At 40.4% G+C, this 23,284-nt stretch overlaps 2 protein-coding genes across 15 annotated transcripts in view; both read right to left on the bottom strand.

The window, feature by feature from the left end:
• Positions 1-1,416: 1,416 nt before the first annotated feature.
• Positions 1,417-23,284, bottom strand: part of mtd (TLD domain-containing protein mustard) — a 74,545-nt gene continuing 52,677 nt past the window's right edge. For 11 of the 14 annotated variants that reach the window (XM_044394696.2, XM_017154428.3, XM_017154430.3 and 8 more), the window contains 4 exons: positions 7,524-7,645; positions 7,223-7,382; positions 6,504-6,673; positions 1,417-6,441 (listed from right to left, as the gene is read on the bottom strand). In XM_044394696.2, the coding sequence (XP_044250631.1) occupies positions 6,306-6,441; positions 6,504-6,673; positions 7,223-7,382; positions 7,524-7,645 (588 nt within the window). In that variant the 3' untranslated portion in view covers positions 1,417-6,305. Of the gene's footprint in view, positions 6,442-6,503; positions 6,674-7,222; positions 7,383-7,523; positions 7,646-12,268; positions 12,514-15,999; positions 16,661-20,040; positions 20,440-23,284 lie in introns of those variants that run through there. The other 3 variants (XM_017154441.3, XM_017154440.3, XM_017154442.3) reach the window with 3 other exon arrangements.
• LOC108066085 (uncharacterized) lies at positions 8,179-10,267 on the bottom strand. Its single transcript, XM_017154446.3, has one exon. The coding sequence runs from the start codon at positions 10,025-10,027 to the stop codon at positions 8,396-8,398; it is 1,632 nt and encodes a 543-aa protein (XP_017009935.2). The 5' UTR covers positions 10,028-10,267; the 3' UTR covers positions 8,179-8,395.

Genomic DNA, 23,284 nt, shown 5'->3' with positions numbered 1-23,284 from the left:
TTTATTCGGAAACCGCGTGTATTCCGGCGTACAGAATTTTTTTTAATTTAAATTCTCTTAAAAAATACTTAATTTTAAAATTAAAAATTTTTTAAATTATTTTTCTGAAAGACATGAACATATCCCACAAAGTTGCATACCAAATATTGAAATAACTCAAACGAGTCTCAAGTGATGCATAACTGAAAAATCGGAGCTTAATTAGAAAATTATTTTTTTTAAATAAACGGTAAGAGTTAAAAAAAAAAAATAAAAACCGATCCTTATATTTCAATCCTCTATCGAAAAAAAAAGTTTCGATTGATTCTGAGATTTGACCCAAATTGGCCTGTCACGTTTCACGTGGAATGAGCCTTTTTTAAATGTTTCACCCCTGATTTTGCACTTAAAACGTTTGATAATTTTCTCTTTGTATATATATTCTTGATAAGGATCACTTTGTCGAGTTGATCTAGCCATGTCCGTCCGTGTGTCTGCCTGTCTGTTTGTCTGTATGAAGCCAGAGATCTCAGAATCTACTAAAGCTAGAAAGTTGGGACTAACTATACATATTCTTGGGCTTTCTACGCAGCGCATGTTTGTTTCAGCCGAGCTCCACGTCCACTCTATCGCCCACGATCGCCTTTAAGGATGTTGCTCATTGATTTAGGAAAAGTGGGGAAAAACCAAAAATAAAGCACCCAGACCTCGAGCCAGCCAAACCAATCGTTTGATAAAATCAAAAAGGTCGCCAAGCACCAACAACAAAAGTAAAAATGCAATTTAGTTGAATCCATTTAAAAGCTATGAGCAAGTATTGATCAAAGATTTATGAATAAACAAATTTTAGTTCCACCAATCCACGAGGAAATTAGGACTGCATTTTTCGAATGGTTTAGAATTTATACATACCTTTGTATTTTTGTAAGTAACTTTCCAAAGTTAGAAGTGCTATCGAATAAGGAGTGAAGATAAATTGATGACGGTTTATTCTTTGCTCATCCCAAAATGTATTTCAATTTTCTTTCAAAATAAAAATAATGCTAACCACTTTTTTATGCTCATCTCAAAATGTATTTCAATTTGCTTTCAAAATGAAAATAATGCTAACCACTTTTTTATGCTCATCTCAAAATGTATTTCAATTTGCTTTCAAAATGAAAATAATGCTAACCACTTTTTTATGCTAAATAAAAAAGAAATAGCTTCAAGTTAAAGAAAAAAAAAACAATTTTAATTTATTATTTCAAAATTTCTGGTCACAAAAATTATTTTCAACCAAAATCCGTTATAGTTATCAATAAACAAAACCAACCCTCTTTGGTTGGAAGAGATTCTTGTGACACCCACGATAGATTACTTTAATGCCAATACGCAGACCCTAAATGGGCGTGAGAGAAAGGCCTTGAATACCCCCATTTTTACAACCCAAAATAATGAGATTCATTGATATTTGAATATACATTTTATTTTTCGGAAAAGTTGTTCATTTGTCTAATGAATTTACAATTACATATAGCATATTTATATATATTCTCTTGTTACTCTGCTCATGTGTTTTTTTTGTTTTACTGATTTTGCTTTTGTTGGAATGCAATATTATAGGTACGATACAAGTTGCACACATGAATTAATCCGATATCTATATAATGTTCAGAATAACTAAAGAACAACGAATGCACTCCATTCGAACCAGACAACCAAGGCAAACGTGCGAACTTTCGATTTATTTTTAACATTTACACTGATCAATATCGTTTGCAAATATGCTTAGTACTTGGCCGCGACCTGAATACAGCTAGCCGATATCATGAAGATACACTTGATTTGCTTTCCAAAAATATATATATGTATGTAGGTAGATATATCTCGTATATACACACGACTTAGGTAATGGCTGCTGTTCGTCGATTACACAGGCCGACAAAATGTGACATGGGTCGGTGTCCAGGCCTGCCACCATTTTATTTCGATAAATGAGGCTTTTCTAAGCATAAGTTGTCACTACGCCTATAGTCCATCAGCTCTGGTATTTGCGGTATCTTTAATTTAAGAAAATCACAAATTTTCTTCGTCTTTTGGGATATATCTTCAAGAGTGGTCAACCAATTTTGGAAATCTTTTCGGAATTAAATAGTTACATGTCTGTTTTATACGGTCGTTTTGGAAAATTCAATCTAACTCAACCACAAGAGGAGGTGGGCGCATTCAAAATTTTAAAGTCACAGCAAAGTTTAAAAATCTACATTTGTGAACAGCGTTTAAAAATTAAATAAAAATATTTTCTTCAACAATGCATTTTTGATCCAAAGACACCTTATGTCCTTAATTTTTAGGACACTCATCAGGTTTTCGTGAGTTGTTTTGGAATTTTTAAAATTGTTTTTCTTCCTTCCTTCACAGTGACGATTCACAAACAGTGCCCAAACCTGTCACTATTTTACGTAACGCATAACTATTTTTGAGCACAAGTTACCCTTCCTTTAAAAATATTTATACATGGGCGTAAGTTAAAAGCTGGAGGGGGATTACACTTCAGGCATTTCAGCCCCCAAAGATTAGTAGGCTACGCTCATGTGCTTATATTCAAAGCAAAACTACTTAGATCGTTTAGAAATATGTTAATTAAAATTGTGACAGGTTTGGGCACTGTTTGTGAACCGTCACTGTGAAGGAAGGAAGAAAAACAATTTTAAAAATTCCAAAACAATTCACAAAAACCTGATGAGTGTCCTAAAAATTAAGGTCATAAGGTGTCTTTGGATCAAAAATGCATCGTGGAAGAAAATATTTTTATTTAATTTTTAAACGCTGTTCACAAATGAAGATTTTTAAACTTTTCTGTGACTTTTAAATTTTGAATGCGCCCACCTCCTCTTGTGGTTGAGTTAGATTGAATTTTCCAAAACGACCGTATAAAAGAGACATGTAACTATTTAATTCCGAAAAGATTACCAAAATTGGTTGACCACTCTTGAAGATATATCCCAAAAGACGAAGAAAATTTGTGATTTTCTTAAATTAAAGATACCGCAAATACCAGAGCTGATGGACTATAGGCCTAGTGGCAACTTATGCTTAGAAAAGCCAAATTTATCGAAATAAAATGGTGGCAGGCCTGGACACCTACCCATGTCACATTTTGTCGGCCTGTGTTAATCAACTATGTGTTTCAATTGCTTGCAATCTGTTGGTAGAAAAATAAACCACTTGCTGCATCCACTCTTCTTCTCCCTGACTCCCGATCTCCCGATCCTCTGTAAAACCCCCTGCTCGTCCAATCCCCTATATAACATAGCTATGTGTCGTGGACCTTTGGTAGTGGCAAGGATAGAGTTGTGCTCTCTTCTAAGTGGAGTTTATACAATCGTTCGGTTCTACAATCAGCATTCTATAAGGGTAACTCAAATAAGCGGCGGATCCAAAGCGGTCCTTCAGCTCCTGACAATCGCAAATCTATATCTCTAAGAAGGTGTATATTGGATATCTGGCGCAACTAGCTGGCGTTATCGCCTCCGTATCCTGAATATCTTGTCGAATTGTGCGAATTACATTTTGTTAATTTTCAGTGCACAACAACTAGAAACGTTTGCAAACTACTCAACATTGGTAATGGGCAAAGCACGGAATTGCAGACACTGAGCGGAAAAAGTTCTCGTTATCGCACTAGGTTGGGGATAATTCCACACTAATTAACTGGCCTTTAGCATTGATATAAATCTGGGTACTCATGTATGCCTGAATACATTACACAAATCTAAGCACTTATTGAACTCACAACAAAAACTTAAGGGGAGCAGAACTATCGGCCTCAATATAATCATGCATTGATATTGATGGCTCAAACAATTTTCTGCTGCAACAACAATATGAGCGGCATAGTTATTTGGTTTTCGCTTGGTTTATGCACCAGTCTACAATTTAATTGACAGAAGTTACAATATAAAATTATCTTCATTAATTTCGCCTCGCGCTCTTTTCGGTTTTATGTTCACTTCATTTCTGTTCAACGCACAACAAAATATCTACGAATTCAACGATATGGTTTCGCAGACTCAGCCTGCGAAAATTAATGTTTCTTGATTTTCATGTAGTCCATTAAGCTTCTAGCTCGTGTGTGTGAGTTTGGTTGAGTGTTGGGGCATAATTGACTGGTTGTCAACCAACTAATGTTCGGTATACATTTCAATATTTAATGATATTATGCTCGACCAAGAACGAAAGTCTCGACGGAGAGTTTACGCCTGGTACGTAGTATATCTTTTAGTAAACGCATTTTGGTCTCAAGTTATTTAAATGAAGTTCGCGTATAGTAGGAGTGATTTTTAAGCTAATCGATCTCTCGGGTGTTGGTTATCATAACGTCGCTCAGTAAACAAGCCTTCCCAATGTTTGGTTTGGACTCTCTCTAAAGTCCTAAAAAGAAAGTCTTCCGTTTTCACAATAACAACAGGAATTTCAACTTGATTCTCATTTGGGTTCAATGGGTGTAGAGTGGGAGTTAATATACTATCCACAACTGTCTGTCAAGATCGTTTAAATAACATCTAAAAACATCTTCACTGGCGTGAGTCTCGATAGTTCACCATTTACTTCATTTTTCATATGTATATTTCAATTTTCGGGCTGGGGTGCGTGCAAATTTTCAGCTAAATTTTTCTAAATTGTTGCATGCTAAGAGATTATCTGGGTTTGGGATTATCTTTACAATTTAAGGTTTTTCAATTTCTTTTGTTGTCTTGTGTGCGTTGCTTTGTGAGTTCTCCTCTCTTTTCAAACCAGTAAAAACTTTAACTCCGATGAAATGAAATGTTTTATATACTTTACTTTTTCGTTAGTTTCGAACTCTGTTCAGTGTAAAATATCAGCAATTTGGTTTCGTTTGTTCTCTCAAATTATCTTCAATCGTCTTGTGTGTATTTTTTGAATATTTAGAATATGTTTCTGAGTCGGCTGCTGTGCCGTTATATTTTTGGGAGTTTACAATACAATCGATTGGGAGCTGGGGCGCAAATACACTACAAAAATTACACTTACGTTTCTACCATTGTACAATGTATATAATTTATTTATTTATAGTTATACTGAAATTGTATCTCAAAAGGGATATAAAGCCATTTAAGTTTGTTGGTTTGATTTCCTCAAAACCTTTTCCAGCAGCAACAGCTCCGTCTGATTCTGCTGCGGAAGTATCTGTGTATATGTACGGGGGTGTGACCGATATCTGCGGAGAAGACTTACAACTACAAAACAAATTCTGCTGCCCTGCGACCCTTACAAAAGTGCAGCACACCGAGGATACAAGTTCAAGTGATCAATCGGGTGTGGGATGAAGTAAAACCTCTGCTTTGGCCAGTTTGGTTGTATAATATTGTGTATTTCATTCTGGTGTTGTTTCTGTTTTTGTTTTAGTATAATTGCATAAAAGTCAACATCATTAGCATTAAAATAATCATAATTAAATATATGTATATTGTGTAAAACTAAAAAATAAAACGCTCGCTCTCAGCTCTTCTCGGCTCCTGCTTTACATGTATATAAAAGTCAAATCGTTAAGAGTTATCCTCGCTTTCAGTTTTACTTGCAATCAGCACTTTTGCACTAAAAATTATATCGACATTCTTTTTTATTTTTCTCAACTTCTCAGCTCGCTTTCCTCACAGTGCTCTCGATAAAGAAACTCAAACAATCGAAATTAAATGCAAACTGAAATCAATCAAGAGAACTAGGCACGATAAATGATCAAAATCTGCAATTTGGCTATACATATGTTGCTTCTCACAATTTGGTGATTATACTTTTCGATAATAAGAACTTAACTTAAAGGTGTGTTTTGTGTGGGCGTATGTGGGTGTATGCGCGTGCTATATAATTCATGGAGATGTGTGATGACCTCTAATGTTATCCTCAATTGTTTTCGCTCAAATTTCCGTGTCGTTTGTCTGCCTTTCAGGGTTTTCCCATGTTCTGTTTTTGTTTAAGTCTAACACATAATTTAGTTGCTTTTGTTTAATAATATATAATATAAAAACTAAATAATTAATACGTTCCAACGCATAGCTAACTCGCATGTTGCTTCCGAGAACAGAAATTTTCACAAGCATTTCCCTTCAGATCAGATCAGTGTTTTGCATCCTCCCTTTTTGTGGTGTTTTTGGGGCTGTGTGGGCCGTTCCGGAGGATCCCTAGACGCACACTAGCTTTTGACATCTTTCTCAGGTTGTTGGTGTTTAGTACAAGTACATATAATTAATTAAATAGATAGGTAGGCAGGAGGCCCTCGCTCCCATCCTTAAATGTGTTTGTTGTTGACAACAGAAATTCACTTAAACAAATGCCCAGCATTCGAGTGTTTTGATAACAAAGTCTTCTTGTGGCGCCAGAGGCTCATTGCCGTATGTGCTGCACTGCTGCGACCGTCCCTGGTTGAGATCACCGTCCAGCCACAGGCCAAAGCGACCACTGAAAGAAAATTAAAGCACGCTTTAGCAATCGAAGGATGTTTTTAAGGCTCCTGAACTCACTCTCCAGCGCCAATCGAAAGGCTCTCCATGTTGCCCTTGATGAAGTACATATTCTCGCCAGTCCAATGGAACACCTTGAAGCTGGGGTTAAACTTGTAGAGCAGGGACTCGCCAGTGCCGTAAAAGTGATCCGACACGTGCAGCGAGCAGGAGGTCAGGGCACCAAATACCTGAAAAAAACATTTATTGTATTCAATCAATTTGTAGTAGGTTTTGGAATTTAAATTGCATCAAGAATTTGTTTTCATCTCAAAGTGCTGCATTTCTTTTTGTGAAGTTTTTTTAAAATTTCTAATTACTCTTATCTTTACTTCACTCGTCTTAAATCAAAAATGTTGTTAATGTGTTTATTAAACAGATAATAAAAAAGAATTTGTCCAATTAGCATTTCATTCTAAACAATCAAAAACAGACTGGTTATTACGTTTTAAGCACGAACAGAATTAAGTGGCAATCAGTAACATCGCAGCCCTTTATACATATATCTCTCTCGAATGCAGGGAGTTCACTAGCCTTATAAAAGTGATACTACTGTTATAGCTATCAAAATGCATATATTCTTTCGCAAATATGAAAATATTATTATTTATTAAAGTCCTGCATGTTTGTCAATTCAAGTACACTCATGAAGGACTCTATCATTTATCACAAGGCTAGTGAACTTCCCTTATACTGATTTGTAGATCTATTATCTTAAATATTATGTCTAGTAAACGTACATTGTGCTCGGTATCCTCGATGACAATCAGAACTGGACTCTCGAGACGCGCCATCTTGCGGTACAGGGAGTTGAGTGCGAAACCATGTTGCGATGTGCTGAAGATCAGGGACCAGGAGTATCCCTCGGCTCTAGCTGGCAGATGTGAGCAGAGCTTCTCGCTATAAATTAAAAAAAGTGTTTATTAGCTAAGATTCTCGCAAGGGTTTTGAGAAAGAATTCCCTTCCAGAGCAGCTCGAGATAAAGGTAGGTTATAGAATTGCATTTGAAAGGGTAAAATCCCCTGAAAGTGACAACTTACCGATGCTCCTCTGTGAGGATTTCTGTCTTGCCAATCAGGTCTGGTATGGGGAAGTCCAGGTCGAAGGAACCAGTGGCGAAGAGTGACGTCTTGCGGTATTCATCTGTGCTCATTGACAGCACCTGAAGGACGATTGAGGGGAGAAGGCAACTATTAGCACAATACACAATATTCGGGTGGATAACTACTAAACATAATCTAATCGATAAGTCAAAAGCAAGAATATCAATTTCGAATCAAACTTAAGTTACATTTCCAAAAGATACTTAAAGTAGTTTATGCTGTTTTATTTTGGGGAGGGATTTTGGGTTTTGGCTTTTCAACTTTGGTGCTTTGCATAGGTTGTTGGGTTATATAAAGTATATCATTTGGTGTGCAGTGCTAGTTTACTGTGTCTGCTGACTTTGGGTGACTCTTGTCTTGGTTATAAACTGTACTACAAATGAAAAGGGCTCGCTTGGCATCGGCACTAGCTGAGTGAACGGAGGTGAAAGAAAAACACTTGGGACGGCTCAAAGATGTTTATTTTACAATGCTGAAAGATGCTGGGTGAAATTTCCCCGAGTTTCTTAACCAAAGGTATTAGGTACCTTTCCATCCCCAAAACTGGATCGAAAAACCTAAAAACATGATTACAAAAATCCATGAAAATATATTCGCTGCAGCTAATTTACACAACTGTAATCGATTTTATTCAAGTTACTTGGTTCTACGATGAAACTACTACACTTTGGCCAAAGAGACTGTCATGCTTCAATTTGGTTGACTTCTAAGGATTTTGACAACTCGATGCGTAAATTTCCGGGCTGGGAGAAGTATGGACGCGGATTGGAATGGAGGAGGACTCTTTCAGGTGGAGCGGAAGCTCAATATTAGTAGCTGTTGAAGGCACGGCTGTTGTGCTTGGAGGAAACACTTCCCAGGCGCTGCACGGCCGACTCCTTTCTGTATCCTGGTGGCATCCCGATGTCGTTGTGCTCCACGGATGGTTCAGTGACCACCGGCTTCTTGGGCCCCCGCTGTTCGCCCATGGCATTCCTGCTCCCACGCCCCTTGCTGTCCGTTTCTAGGCGAGAGTCGCTCCGCGAGTGCATCTGAAGCAACGGGTGGTTGGCCGACGGCCAGTTGGACTTGTCCTCCCCACCTTCCTCCTCGTCCCGCTCCCCGGCAGTTCTTCCCGCGAAGAACTTGGGCGCGGCCTGTCGCTCGACGCCCTGCCTGGCGACGCCACGCCTCCTGCGCGTCTCCCGGGGCTCCGACGCGGCCCGCGGATGCGGATTGAGCTGAGGCGTCGGGTTGACCGACTCCACAATCTGGCGAACCATCTGCTTCTGATTTCCGCGCGATGACCTGCGGAAGCCGGCGTACTTCTGGTTGATCACCTGCTGGGAGGCGCTTATCTGGGCCGCATTGTCGGCCGACTCGGGCTGCCCCGCCCTCCGGCGACTCCTGGCGCCGCCGAGGAAGGCCTTCTTGAGGAACTCGCGCTCCGCCTTGGGCTGCTCATACCACGACTCTGGATCGGCGGCCTTCTCGCCCTCCTGCTGGAGGCCCCTGGCCACCGTGATGTCCGGGCGCACTGCCCGCACCAGGGACACGTCCATCAGCAGATCCTCGGGCTTCTCCTCGACGACCGGCTTGGGCCGGTGCCAACTGGTCTGCGGACGCAGCTCGCTGCGCTGCTCCGAGAACTTCTCCCTCGCACTGGAGGTGGGCATCTCGAGCTGCGCCAGCGAAGGAGGAGCCTTGGCGTGGCTCACGACCATCTGGCGGCGGCGTGGCCTCACCTGGCGATCCTCCAGCTCCTCGGGCTGACCCCCTGACCCCGATGCGCTGCCGCTGCTAACCGGCAGGTTGGTACTTGAGAGGTACTTGAGGGGCCGCGGATGCTTCCAGCCCTGCATGGGATCGAGGGGATTCTTGGGCCGCTGGGCCAGCTGCTCGCGGTAGTCGCGCACCGCCTGGCGACCCGGATCGCAGTTGAGCATGTCCCGCGTATCGGCGTCCACCACCATCAGCTCCTCCTGGATGGACTGGCTGATGTCCCTGGCCGCCTGCATGGCCATGCCCTTGCCGAATCCCGCCGCCTGGTTGTACCGCCTCTGGGTGGCCGACAACGAGGCCGTGGTGTGGGGCGGCAGGTCCTCCTGGTCGGAGTACTCCTGCTCCGCCTCGTCCTCCTCCAGCTGCTGCTGCGAACGACCGTTCAGGTTGCTCGAGGAGGAGAAGAGCCGCGTCCTGCCGTAGATCTTGTAGGGCGCCACCTTCGAGGGCCCCAGGCTGGGGGCCATGCCCTGCATCTGGTTGACCAGCGTCTTCTTCACCCCCACGATCTTGCGCACCCGGCTGCGCTCGAAGTGGTCGTGTGACCACTGGTTCGACCGGTTCAACTGGCCCAAGCTCTGGACCACATACGGCCTGCTCCGCGTGTGGTAGAAGCCGCGCATCTGCAGGCTGGCGCCCCGCTGGGCCAGCTTGCCCAGGCTGCACTGGTGGCCACTCATTCCGGCAACCGATTCACGATCAATTTAGCGGAAAACCACGCTCCCCGACGGACTACAGAACTCACTTTCAGGGATTGGGGGGATACGGGCTACCGACCAACGAAAAGAAGCGAACGACGAAACACGGAATGAAACCCGGTTGGGTTGAAAATTACGAATTTTTACTTTGGGGAGCTCTGTACTCCTAAGGAACGAAATAAAACACTGACTGGCAACGAAATGAAACTGATCAACGAGCCGCTGGATGAAACCCGATGAAGGCAATGGCAACGCCTGCTAGTGAAACACCATTTTATAGGCTGTATTCCTTAAATGACACAGAACATTTCTAACTTTCCATGAGTGAAAGTCAACGCGAAAGTTAAAAATCCCAAAATGTTCACGATTTTACTGACAGAAATCCAATTCTAAAAATTAAATCTTAAATGGAACTCATTTTCTTATTAATGAAATCTACTTTCCACAGTATTCTTTAATTTTGGTATAAAGCGTCTTCATTGGTATATTTTATTGGATTTAATATACCAACAAAACCATTTTTTTTATTTTTCTATCTACTCCAAAATGACAATATGAACTATTTTTTAGGAATGCCGTGATGTATTGAGAGCAGAGTTCAGTGAAAATAATTAAGGTAAGTCCAATTATGTAGGCCACATAATTCGAAATGTCGGCAACTATCTAGATCATCCCAATCTTACCGAAAAACTTCGCTGACGAGGACACCGCTTGTGATGATGGTGAAACTTCACCAGCTTTTCGTGCAATCCCATGACGGACAACCGATTGATTCAGGTTTCTTCGAGGAACTAAGCATTACCACCCCAAGAACTGGGTGTTTGTGACGAGCGAGTTTAATTTCAATACAATCTAATCTGCCAGGAATCTCAGTTTCTGATCGCCAAAGCTGTTTATGTTACCATCGATTGATAGCAGCAAAGCTACACCTTCATGTGAAATTCACTTAGCCGCTCTGACTAATTCTTGCGAGCAGTCCCACCGAACTCGAACTTTGTTTTAGCTACTACACACTGTTTTCAGTATTGTCGCTGGGTGTGACAATTTCGACACTGACAGCGTGTGAACATTTCGCTAGTGACGTCAATGATTGTGCTAATTGTCTTCGTACGAATTACCAAAATAAACTCTGTTTCTCATTTGATATAGGTGTTTTCATAAGTTTTGCATACATCTAGTGCTGCCTGTGGAGGGAGACAGCACCCCCGCATCGGTAAGTAGCCAACACCTGTGCTCTATTCAGACGTGAGATCATTCACATTTCCGAAACCATCTTAAAGTCAAGGCAATCTCTCGTCCGACTCTCCGCTTTTGATGGCCGTGATTCAACCATTAGCAAGTCTTGATAAGGCCCAAAAACAAAACCCACTCGCCGAATACTACAGCGCTTATATCACGAAAGTAATTTGGAAAATATGCAGCAGGTCGTATTCGCATTTCGGAGTCGCAGTAGGGGGCCTGATTAAATCTCGATCCTCGCGGGTGATTGATTAGCTTTGGGCTATACACTCGAGTTGAAGAACCCCTGAGTGGCGCTATAGGAGTACTGTGCCTTGACTTTGATTCGCATCGAGTGCCGATATACTAGGCTTCAAACCAATTACCAAAGAACTCCCCGAGCAATCTCAACTGCGACAGACGACCTCGCCTGCAATTAGTCTGATATAAGATCTGCGATAGAGTCAGATAGTCGCAGATAGCTGAGCTGCATGGAAGGTCGTCGCGAGATCTGAATGCGAGTGTGTTGCTTTCGGCGAGGCTCAATTTGGGTCAGTGAAACAGATCGGAAACTCATTTCGATCGCCAGACATTGCCAATTTTATTCAATTTTTGCGACAGACCGATGGGGACAAAAGAGTCCCGCAAGTGAGGCGTGACTGCAATTTTCCGAGGCCCACCGCAATTAAAAACAGAACGCAATTTCACAGACACCGAAATAGAACGATTTCCAACGCACCTCAACGAGGGTCAGCTGTAAATCGCAGATCAGAGCGGGACATTCGACGGGAGAGAGCCAAAGTCAAACGTCAATGACAGTCTGGTTGGTACACATATCGCATATAGGTTTATACATTTGCCGAGCACTTCAAAACACGAGCTCAGTGGAGCCCGAGCGCAGAGTTGGCAGCCATATAAACCTTTCGAAACTAATGAAAACCCATATTGAACAGCTGGGAAATCACATGAATCATGTGTTCGTGCCCGCACTAATGATGTTTTTACCTCGCGGTCGAGTCCATGACTGACAATCAATTCGCACATCTTCATGTAGTTTTTGTCACCGGGCTTGTTGTCACTTTCAATCAATTGGCTTGAGCTTCTTGGGATCACAGAGGCTCTAGAGTCCCTCGACTCACGGCGACGCAGGTGGCGTATGCGCAATATCAAGTATACGCCACTCGGGCACGTGCTCGGCACAATTGTTGATCGAATCAGAATCTTTATCGTCCGTTGCTCTGCAGGAAAATGGGTTCGTCTAGCTGCGTTTGTATAGCAGAGATGCTGCGGGCGATTAACTCCGCCGACTTGACCGACTTTGGCGTAGCGCGTTTAAAAGCCAACTGCCAGCGGGTTCAGACCAACCGTTTTTATTGGCCGCCAGCGAAAATATATTTATTTGCCGCTCGCTCAAATTAACTCAGCTCAAGTCGTGAGTTTGCTCGGCGGAAAAGAGAGTCGCATATATTATATCCACGGAGAGAGGGCTTATATCGAGTATCTGGCTTTGAGATCGGGCAACAGAGAATACAATAAATTGTATTAAATATAATATACGGTGACAAATGGCTCTCTCATTTCAAACTCTCAAATGCAACAATATCGCGTGGCTTATCTGAAAAGTGCTTTGAACAAAACTGCCTGGGGGAGAACACAAATACCATATTCTTGGAATTGTAATTAAAGAAAATCAACTAAGCCTTGTAAAATGTTATTTTTAATAATTTAATTATAGTATAATCACGTCGTTGCTAAGAAGAGTAAGATAAGCTAACCGACATTGGACCGATAAGTGCGTTAGTCTGGTGTTCCATTTTAATGCACATAAATTAAACAACTAAAAACTTGCTATCTTTACGATGTTTGCCAGAAATCATTGCAGGCCACTTTGCTTACATCTCAAAATCAGTAGCACTCCGGATAAGATCTATATAGGCGCCATATACCAGCAATTAATGTTTACGACCTCTTGTTTTGTCAGGAGTCGTAAACACAATCGGACAGGGAAGAAAATAATTCCCAGGGGAGTTTCCCCCTCGAATTCAGTCACGACACAAGGCTTGAATTTCAGTTGACCAGAAATATTTGCACAACAAGATTTGCAATTTGTTTTCGTTTTCTCTCCGATGCAGATAAGATAGCACAGCCCTATTACTAGCTATCTATTTTTAATGTTTAATTTAGAGTTCATTATAATTGACTGGCAGCAGCTTTGAAATTGATTTCCGACGAATCTGACGGGGCCATCGCTTTTGGTGAAGGCGAGACTATGATATTAGACTGTCCTTGTGATGGGACGATGGTCTTAAAGACATGGTGTGAGCTCATTATTTTAATCGTTTCAAGAACGTAAATATCTGGAAGTGACTATTTTGACACGATAGAAGCTTAAGACTTCACTTTATTTTAGCTCTTTTTTTATTTTTTAATATACAGCCACAGAACCATTTAAAGAACTGTAGACTTATAGAGGACACGTACTTTGGCTTGAGGAACGGCAGCGAACATGTTCCGCAACGGTTATGCATCAACTGGTTTCTCTGGGCCCGAAAAGTTAAAAGTTTATGGCAGGCAGTCGAAACCAAAGAACCGGCCTCAAAACAAAAAGAAGCCAAAGGCAAAAAGAAAAGAGGAGCCAGCGCAAAAGAGCTTACCGGGCAAACAAGTATTGAGACCTGATAGCCGCGAAAGAGCCAGCAAAACAAAGTGGCTAAAACAAAGAACAGCAGACATGGCAAAAAGGTAATAGGTATGCAAAAGCATACGTTGTTTAGGAATTCTTAAATGGATGGTGATTGTAGAGGGTTGGGTGGTAATTAGGGTGTGTGAGAGGCCTGGCCTGGGAAAGGTGCGAATAATCGGAATTATGCAGCATTCTACGAACAAAGCCTAATACCCAAGTTATTATTACTATTTAGTAAGTCAATTTATAATCCTAAAACAGAACTATTAACCAATCAATATCACAACACACTCTAAACAGAGGATCTTTAGTACTTCCTTATTAGTGCTCATATAGACCCATAAAAACAATATATTCTTTCGCCCCAAAGAAAATTGTTAAGCAGTTAAATAAAACCATGAAGACGTGCTAATTAGCATTTTCACTATTCATGATCAATTAATTTCCCAGACGTTAGTATGTAATAATAATAAAGCACAGATGTATTTCAACGTATTTCAACGTGGAACCATTATTATTATATGTTCATACCAACATATATGAATATGCATACTTGTGGGAATGGCACATACATATCCAATTCCCTAAGGAAATTCTAAACTCCGATAACCTAATTACAACCGGAGCTTGTTTTGTTATTTCTGTTTTTTCTGCACTGCTTATCGCTTGTCTTTCCTTCCCCCGTTTTATTTCAACTTTTTTTCTCTTCATGCTTGAATCAACTTATCAGCACTTGCTATTTTCTACTTCTACTTCACTTGTTTTTGCTAAAAAATGCATTAAAAAGCCAAGCGAAGCAGTGTGGTGCGCAATTTGTCATTTTGCAAGCCGTTTGGTCATTACATCCCAGCTTTTCCTCTCCACTCGGTTGCTTATATATCCAAGTAAATATTAAGTACGTTTCACAGAATAACTTAGGTTAGTTATCATGTGTTGTGAGGTCACACCGTCGGACCAAACAAGTCGAGTATTTGTCAAAGCTAAATAGCAACTAGCAAATCACTCTGGGGAATCATCCGACTTTTCTGGGGTGCCAGGTGAGTGCAAAGCATCTATGGAGGAGACTCCTCCGGAAAGATCAATGACCCTGGGCAAACACCAAAGTTCGAGACACCTGACAGGTTGACAAATGGGGTTCGTTTCGAGATGCCGAACCCTCGGCCACATTTGTGTCTAATTATGATGCCATAATAGTTGCAAATCAGTTCGAGCAATTAACTTGGCGTTCATTCGCGCATCCAAAGTGGTTTGTAATAGGAGAAACGTGTGCGATAATAGCTCTTATAATAGTCGTAACCCTTATATTCTTGACACTAATTATTATCCGCACTGGGCAACAAAGTTAAGAAGGTGGCCGTGTAATAATCTGCGATTTAAGACATTCATTACATAGGGTTATGCAAATTATATTGGATTAACATACTGAGTATCTGTAAACTAGAACTTTCGTACATAAAAACAAACATTTAAATTATTTTTTTTGTAGCACTTTAATACACGCTTAACTTGTTTTACCTGACGTAAACTGTATAAAATAGTTCAACATTTTCACTTAATATGCGCATTATTTAATTTAATCCATTTTAAATTCCTCAAAAACGCAAAAATCTCTCTACGAGCAATTCAACTGAAACTTTGTGATGAGTAAATACCTTTTACAAAATATTTAGGAATTTCAGTCTAAGTTACATAATAATGAATAAATAAAAACAATTTTTTTCTGTTTCTCTGCATAAGCCGTTTACAGTGATAGGTTGACTATTCATCTTTCTGGCGGTACCATTACGACCGGTACTCACTAAGTAGTATGTATTTTAATATTGATTTTATTTCCAATTTCAGAATAATGAATGAAAATAACTTTTTTTTAGTTTCTTTGAACTTTTGATTTAATATTTTAATTTTGATTTTAATTCCAATTTCATATAATGAATAAACATAACTTTTTTTTGCAGTTTCTCTGAACAATCAATTATTTACTTATGTATCCAATGGATGGTCTATCCTATGGTATACAGGCCCTTCTGGCGGTCCCGTTACGATCGGCACTCACCGTTTCGTGCATTTCGCCGCTTTCGTCGAGCAGCGCCTCCAGACTTTGGTCATCTTTGGTGGGCGAGAGGGGGGGCGTGGGCGCGCGGTTCTTGACCGTCAGGAGGGAGCGGGGCAGCAGGTGGCGGCCGTAGTGCAGGTAGAGGTAGCGACCCCACCTGCGACCGGCCAGCCCGCAAACGGCCAAAATGGCAAAGATGGAAATGGCAAACCACATGTTGCTGATGGTTAACAGCGGTGGTCAATGGAAAGGCAGCGGTAGCAGCTGCGAAAGCTCCTGCTTGGGGGTGTCCCACTTTTTCGGCTAGCACTGTGCGAAAGCTCTGGCGCTCCACATTTCGCCTCTCTCTCTCTCACTCTCTTTCTTGTGTTTCTGAATGGTCTTGTGACCCACGAGATTTGGCTTCAGCTTTTTTCTCCGCTATTTGCGTTTCTGTTGTCGCCACCGCTTTTATCACGCTCCACGCCTTCCTCTCTCCGCTTTTCCAATACCGCCTTTCAGCCTTTCTTCGTTACACGTAAACACTTGGTTTTCTACTAAGAACACTTAAATTAGTTTACTTTTCCACGGGTTTTCCACAGATGTTTTTTTTGTGTATTTTTTCTTCTATTCTTTCACAGTAAAAGCTTCATTTCGTTGCAGCTCTGTGTGTTTTCAAACAAGTTGCTCTACCGACTGAAACTTATTGGATTCTCATTGGAGCCTCAGCAATAAAAACTGGTCTCTGCTAACACGCCACCTACATTTTCGATAGCAGCTCTGTTAGGCGTGAAGTTAACATTAACACACATGTTGCTGCAACATGTTTCTGGGAGCATTCCAACTGGAAGTTGCGTATACGTAATTTTTATTTTTGTGCGATAATTTATTGGCGATTGCAAATTGCTAAGCTAGAAATTAAAGCATTGTCTTTTGTTGCTTTTTTTGGCACTCACGTGCGAATATGTTTTTTATTTCTCTTTGTTTTGGTTTGTTTACTTGTTCAACCGCTGCATCTGCGTTTTGGCCAAGGTTTTAACCACATTTTTTGGTTAAATGCGTCTTTTTACCAACAGGTTTTGCGTATATAAATTAAACTCTGTGGCTCGGATGAACGAGTTGCATATTTTGGACATGATAAGAAAAATATTTTATTTCACATTCTTATAAAAAATATCCAAATCTATCTGGATAAATTAATATAGATTGCCCATTTGGATAAATAGAAAAGGTTTTTTAAGTTTTATATTCCGAGGTTTGACTGTATAAAACGCCTTACAGAAACCGGAGGAAGAGGAGGACAAGTGGCCGAGACGATGACCATAACTAAACGGATTTGTGGGCGTGTTAAAAGCGGCAATCACATCAGCAGGTCAGTTGAACACAAAAATGAAAACAACATGAGACACACTACACCACATGCAATCCGTATTCTAATTAGTTACGCAGCAAACCGGTTAAAATATGTTTTTTCAAATCGCGTAAACAAGCCCCTTAAACCGTTGGAGTTGGGTACTTAAAAATGTACTGAAACCGGAATCGCCTTTCCGAACATTGCTCTACTTAGGAATGCATATGATTTTTTAAAGAGACCAATCGACTGCGAACCGGTTAAAAACGGATAACTCTTCAAATTGCCCTTGTTTCAGAGTCCACAGATGGTTTCGATCACATGATCGTACCGAAGACTGAGTTTGCATCACCCACAACTGGCTGATTTATGGCCTATGATTCCGAAGCTGGGTCTTAGATACTCGTAATTAAATCCTAACCGGTTAATATGGGAATGTGGTAGAAAGAAATTTTTAGTAGAAGTCGAGGGACTTAATAAATGATTGCAGGTCGCATTTAACTGGGTATGAATTCAATATTAAAATCTACACACAGTCAAAAGAAAGTTCCATATAAGAATTTTCTGAGCTTTTTATAAAATCATATTTAAATCTTTTCATTTGCTTTTAATCAAGAAAGTCTGAATATGTTTATTTGTGGCATTCCACGCTCCCAAAAACTTTGTTAACAAGTTGTTTGACCTCTTTTGTAGAGCTACCAATTTTTTAATACAACGAAATTGACTACACGCAGTTATTTTTTGGCGACCTCAATGATGAAACAATCACGTGTCTGCGGGTATCTTTACATCAAAGCCATAGATGTGTGTGATTCGATTTGCTTGTTTATGTGGGCCCGATGTGTGGCCATTTGTCAAATGTTAGTTGGTAAGAGTACATGCAACGCCCTCTCGACAATCGCCAGGTAGTGGGTATTGTGTTACCAAAAACATGTTCATAATGAGGCAACAATTGCAGCTAGATGCTGGTAATTCAATATCCCGACTCACGGGACCAGAAACAGGAACTTGAAAGTCTGTGGAAGCACTCAACTATGCTTAAAAGTGAGGGGAACAAGAAAAGGCCAGCAATTAAATATTTCTCGGTCATTAAATGCTAATAAACGATCCAAACCACAGAATCGTTTTGAGTTCGAATCTTCATTGATCCCATTAAACAGTAAAATTATGCGAAATAGATCGAATAATCTCTACTTGTAAAACGAATTTGTATTATTCATCTAACCGAAATCACACCTACCATTACGTAGAACCCAGTCTATTTTTGTCCCGTTTCTTAACCTCTAGTTAGCCACTCCTCAGAGAAATTAAATACGCTACGAACGGGACAATGCCAGTCAACCATTGGAAATCCAAGCCAGATATAAACAAAAGCTTATACGGCTATATGGCTCTTCACAACTGGCTGGTTTCTTTCCCCAAACAGAACCCATTGTCGCGTTGAATTTCGGTTTTGAGCAATCGCAAAAACGGTTCATATATAAAAAGTCCTATTGAAATTGTGGGACGGACCTGGGCAATGCATTTTAAATTAAATTTAATTACAGTCAAAACAAAGATAATTAAAAAGAGGTGACACCCCGACCCTCGAAACAATGCCGAAAGGTGAAAGAAATGTCAAATGTGCCGCGTATAAGATATAATAGCCGAATTAAAAAAGCTAGCTTGTAATGCAAATTGAAATGAAACCGAAAATATTTGAGTATTTTTTAGACCGGCTGGACGGGTCTCGAGCTAAGGAAATTGGGAATTTCTAGCCGATCATAAAATGTCTTAAAATATGCGTTTATGCAGATGAGAAGAGCGCTTAGCCTAGCCCAGATTAAAAAAGTTCCAGGGTACTTGCGCGTCGCTTATACCCGCAAACTTCCAACAAAATTTCTCCGAAAAATGAAATTCATTCAAATCGAAACACTCCAATAGATCGAGAGTGGGAGATAAAAGATCCGAGAGCGACTGATAACCGCGTTATATGTGTGTTCAAGTGGAGTTGAAGATCTCCGTCTGTTTTTCAGTTCCACATAAATATGAGAGGTTGTCGAGGTCGGAAAAGAAATCGTGGTGTAAACACGGATTGTTCAAATTTAGCGATAACGGAATATAAAGTGGAAAAGTTTCCAGATAAATTTAGATTCGTTTTTAGTCACTGGCTGGCCAAGAAATCCTCGCTCAACCGCACAGAATAAGTTTATATAATCGACTGCTTAGCGACCAACAATTTGCTGGGCAATTTGAACAATTTCACTAACAATTCACATTTAATTCTCAGACAAATTACGGGCACACACAAGGATTGCCCAGATCATCTGGTATGCATAGTATAGTATAGTGGGCTTATGGCACCCATTTACATTCCACCTTCGTGGCAAAGGCATTTACACGATCATTATCGTCGGGGCTGGACATTTTCGGCCGGATCCGACCTTACGGATCCGATCCAACGGCAATTGGGGACTTTTTCGATCAGTACGGCCACCGTTTATGGCCGAGGCATTGAATACTTTTTGGCTTTCGGCTAAGACGCGCGCGGATTACAAATCTGACTGCATTTTGAAACACAATTTTCTTCGTTTTTCGTTTTTTGTTTCTCGATTTCGCTTTTGGCTTTGCTATTTTTATTTTCTGCAAAGACTTTCACCCCGGGCAGAAATGTCTCGCGGCTGGCAGAAGACTAATATTTCTCTGGCTTCCGTTGATTCATAAATATTTACCCTTTTCTTGATGTATTTGGCTATTTTCGAGATTTTCATTGTTTTGGCGCTCATTTTGGCAGCGTTTTCAGCCGGCGGTCGCAGAAGAATCGCGGAATTGTAGATTGTCGAGAACTGAGAACTGAGAACCGAAGACCGAGAGAGCGTGGCGCTTTCTTCGCACTCTTGCTTCTTCTGTTTTTCTCCGTATCTAATTTTGGACACGCTGCGCTGCGGAAAAACCCGAAAGGCAACCGAAGCTGTTTGCCCAAATGCAGTTGATCAAATATTGCTCTGTTTTGCGGTCGAACTAGAGTCACATTTTCGGAAGACAAGTTCTATCTTCTGGATCACGATCACACACGGTCCACAAGTTGGGAATTCGACTTTTGAATAATCAGAATGGAACGCGACGGCGACTGTGCGGCTTGGAAGTGTTGCGAAAACTAAAAGCCCAGCAATCGCTGGCTCAGTCGACACAGTCGCAGTCGCAGTCGGCGGCGCAGCAGCAGCAGCAACAAATAAAGCAACATCAACAACAACGCGAGCACCAGTAAAAACAATAACAATATCATCAGCAACAAAACGTGGCTCAGCTGGTCGCGGACATCGACGTTGCTGCTTTTCTGCTGATATATGTAGCCATAGCTACGGACTATAGTCTATATATCGGTCCAACGGGACGCGACTGTGGGTGGGGAGGGTGATCTTACATTAGAAATGCTGATCATTTGATCGTTTGAAGGGGTCCAGTACTAAAAGAAATTTTAGGACTCTGTTTCTTACTCTTCAACTCTTTTGCCCTTCTAAAAGGCAGCTTCATAGCATAAATCTCAGAAAAATGTGCAACAAGGCAAGAAGTCACTAGAAGTGGCTCCATTTATCGGAAAATGCATTGCTCGTTCATAACTTTTGAATGAGTGGCTCGATTAAAAAAACATTTTGGTAGGTATTACAAAGCCAAACAAAATATTATCTCCACTTTTTTAAGATCTGTAAAGATGTGGGCGTTGTAAATTCAGGTCGTTTAAGGCGTAGCACCGCTATGAAACAAACTGGCGCTGCGCAGGAATTCCAAGAATATGCTCACTTAATCCCAACCTTCTAGCTTTTAAAGTTTTCGAGATCTCAGCGGTTATACGAACGGACAGACGGACATGGATAGATCGACTAGGCTAGTCATCCTCATCGGAAAGGCTTTCTTCTACCAGAGGTGCCAAAGATGCTCAGTCCTAACATTCTTAAGGTAGTTTCACTAGAAGTAACCGATCGAAACATGACAATTTGTCTTCAAAGAATGCAGATATGAATGGGTAGTAAATTTTCTTTTTTAAGACTGTTCCACACCATCATAAATGTGGGTGCTAAAGAATTTGCGGTTTTTCGGGGCATTAGGAGGCTTGGCTAAAAAAAATTATTATTATTAACACCAGAATTTTTTTGTTTGTTTTAGGCTGGCTATAAATATGCACAGGATTTACTACAAAGAGGGCAAGATTGCTATTATTAAAATTTAAATAATAATACGTTTTCTGCTTGTTAAATATAAATAATAGTTTAGTATACAATTATACAATTATATATTTTAGTAATATACAATTATATAATATCTTAGTAGACATACTCATATAATATTTGTATTAAAACCTCTTTGGAAAAGCCACTCTTTATTCAACTTTGTTATGCAATGGGTTGAGTCTGCTCTTTTTGAGAGCCGCTTCCCGCTTTCCCCCGTCGCGGTAATTGCTTTTCAGGTGTTTGCCTGCGCTTTGCTTTACAGCTATGCAAACATATTAACTGTCATGCTAATCAATCGATTGCACACCGCCTATATGCATTTATTGCCTTGCCATTTGTTTGCTTTGTCCGCTTTTAAACGAAGCATTTTAGCGGCTTACTAAATGTGTGCATACACTTATTTGTATGCATTCCTTGAAAGGCAATCAAATCCGTTGCACAAATTTTCCGAATGCACCTGTCAAAGATTTTACGACACACCCCCGTTCGAAACGGAAAATTCTAGATCGCATCGCAGATACAATAAGTAATTTGTGAAATAATCAAGATGGTGAACAGGTTAAAGATCCTTTTTGTGTAACTTATAGTTTTATTTATAATCGAGGAAAACCTAGATTAGCCCGTTGTAATATATAAAAATGTCTAATTTAGGCAAAGGCGACTTTGTAACCAAACGTTATTATCAACTTTAATCCAATAATGACCATTACTATCTATTACTTCATCAAGTGAAAGTTTACAAAAAGTAGTTGTAATCGCTATTAATTATTATTATTCTATATTCATAATAAACTGGATAAATTAAATAAATACTGGTTGAAAAAGCTTGTATTAATTGATATTTACGATTATTACTTAATTAATGCTGGTTGTCATATGTTTGAATGAATAAATACTGTTTGAAAGAGCAAAGATAAATTATTATTATGCATTACGATGAGATATTGAGATTATTGTTAAATAACTGTGATCATCTGCTGGAATTCCAAAAGATCTGGCATTTAAAACAGAGATACATAAAACCATTTAAGAGTCTCTCAATATATTATCCCGAGCAAAAGTTTACTTTGAAACAAGATCATTGCGAGCACCTCAGCATTTCTTAATTATTCAAAGCCGCACCCACGCCGACCCATAAGTTATGTGAGTAAGAAATGAAATTATTCTGGAGGAATACTAAAAAACCTTTTTACAAGTGTTTATGGACTGCAATAATAAAGTGCGCAATTTAATATAAAAGTGCATTTACAATGTGGCGGGGGAGCTCTTTTGATAACCCGGGAGATAGGGAGGAAAAAGGCTGGCAAAGTGGTATGCAAATTGAGAAGATGATTCGGGTGGGGATGAGATGAAGATGCGAGGAGGCCTTTGAGCAATCCAATTCCAATTGTCCTCCCAGCTTCGTTCGCAAAAATTCATTGAAACCAATTGATCGTACAAGTACAATACCCGGCCTACAAACATATGTATGGTTTATTGGTTTATTTATAGTATATAGGCGAGAGGCGTTTAGCAATTGGAGGCAAAGTTGATTTGGCTGGCGTCAGCGGCCCCTGGGAATTGGGGGGCGTGACTTGGGGACTACCGCTTAGAAATTTGCACTCCCCGAAACACACGGTAGTCCGATCTTCCTCCGCTAATTGAGCGTTTAAGTAAGGCGCATCACTTGTTTTCATTTTCTCTTTATTTTATTCTGCTATTTTTATTCACCTGAACCGGATTTAGAATCGAAAAAAATAGACGGTGA

The sequence above is a fragment of the Drosophila takahashii genome, chromosome 3R, assembly GCF_030179915.1.
Source record: "Drosophila takahashii strain IR98-3 E-12201 chromosome 3R, DtakHiC1v2, whole genome shotgun sequence".
NCBI lineage: Eukaryota > Metazoa > Arthropoda > Insecta > Diptera > Drosophilidae > Drosophila > Drosophila takahashii.
This window is presented reverse-complemented; position numbering and strand designations above follow the sequence as displayed.

What these genes read in the sequence shown, in the direction of transcription:
- LOC108066085 (XM_017154446.3), bottom strand. Translation starts at nt 10,027, where the DNA reads ATGAGTGGCCACCAGTGCAGCCTGGGCAAGCTGGCCCAGCGGGGCGCC.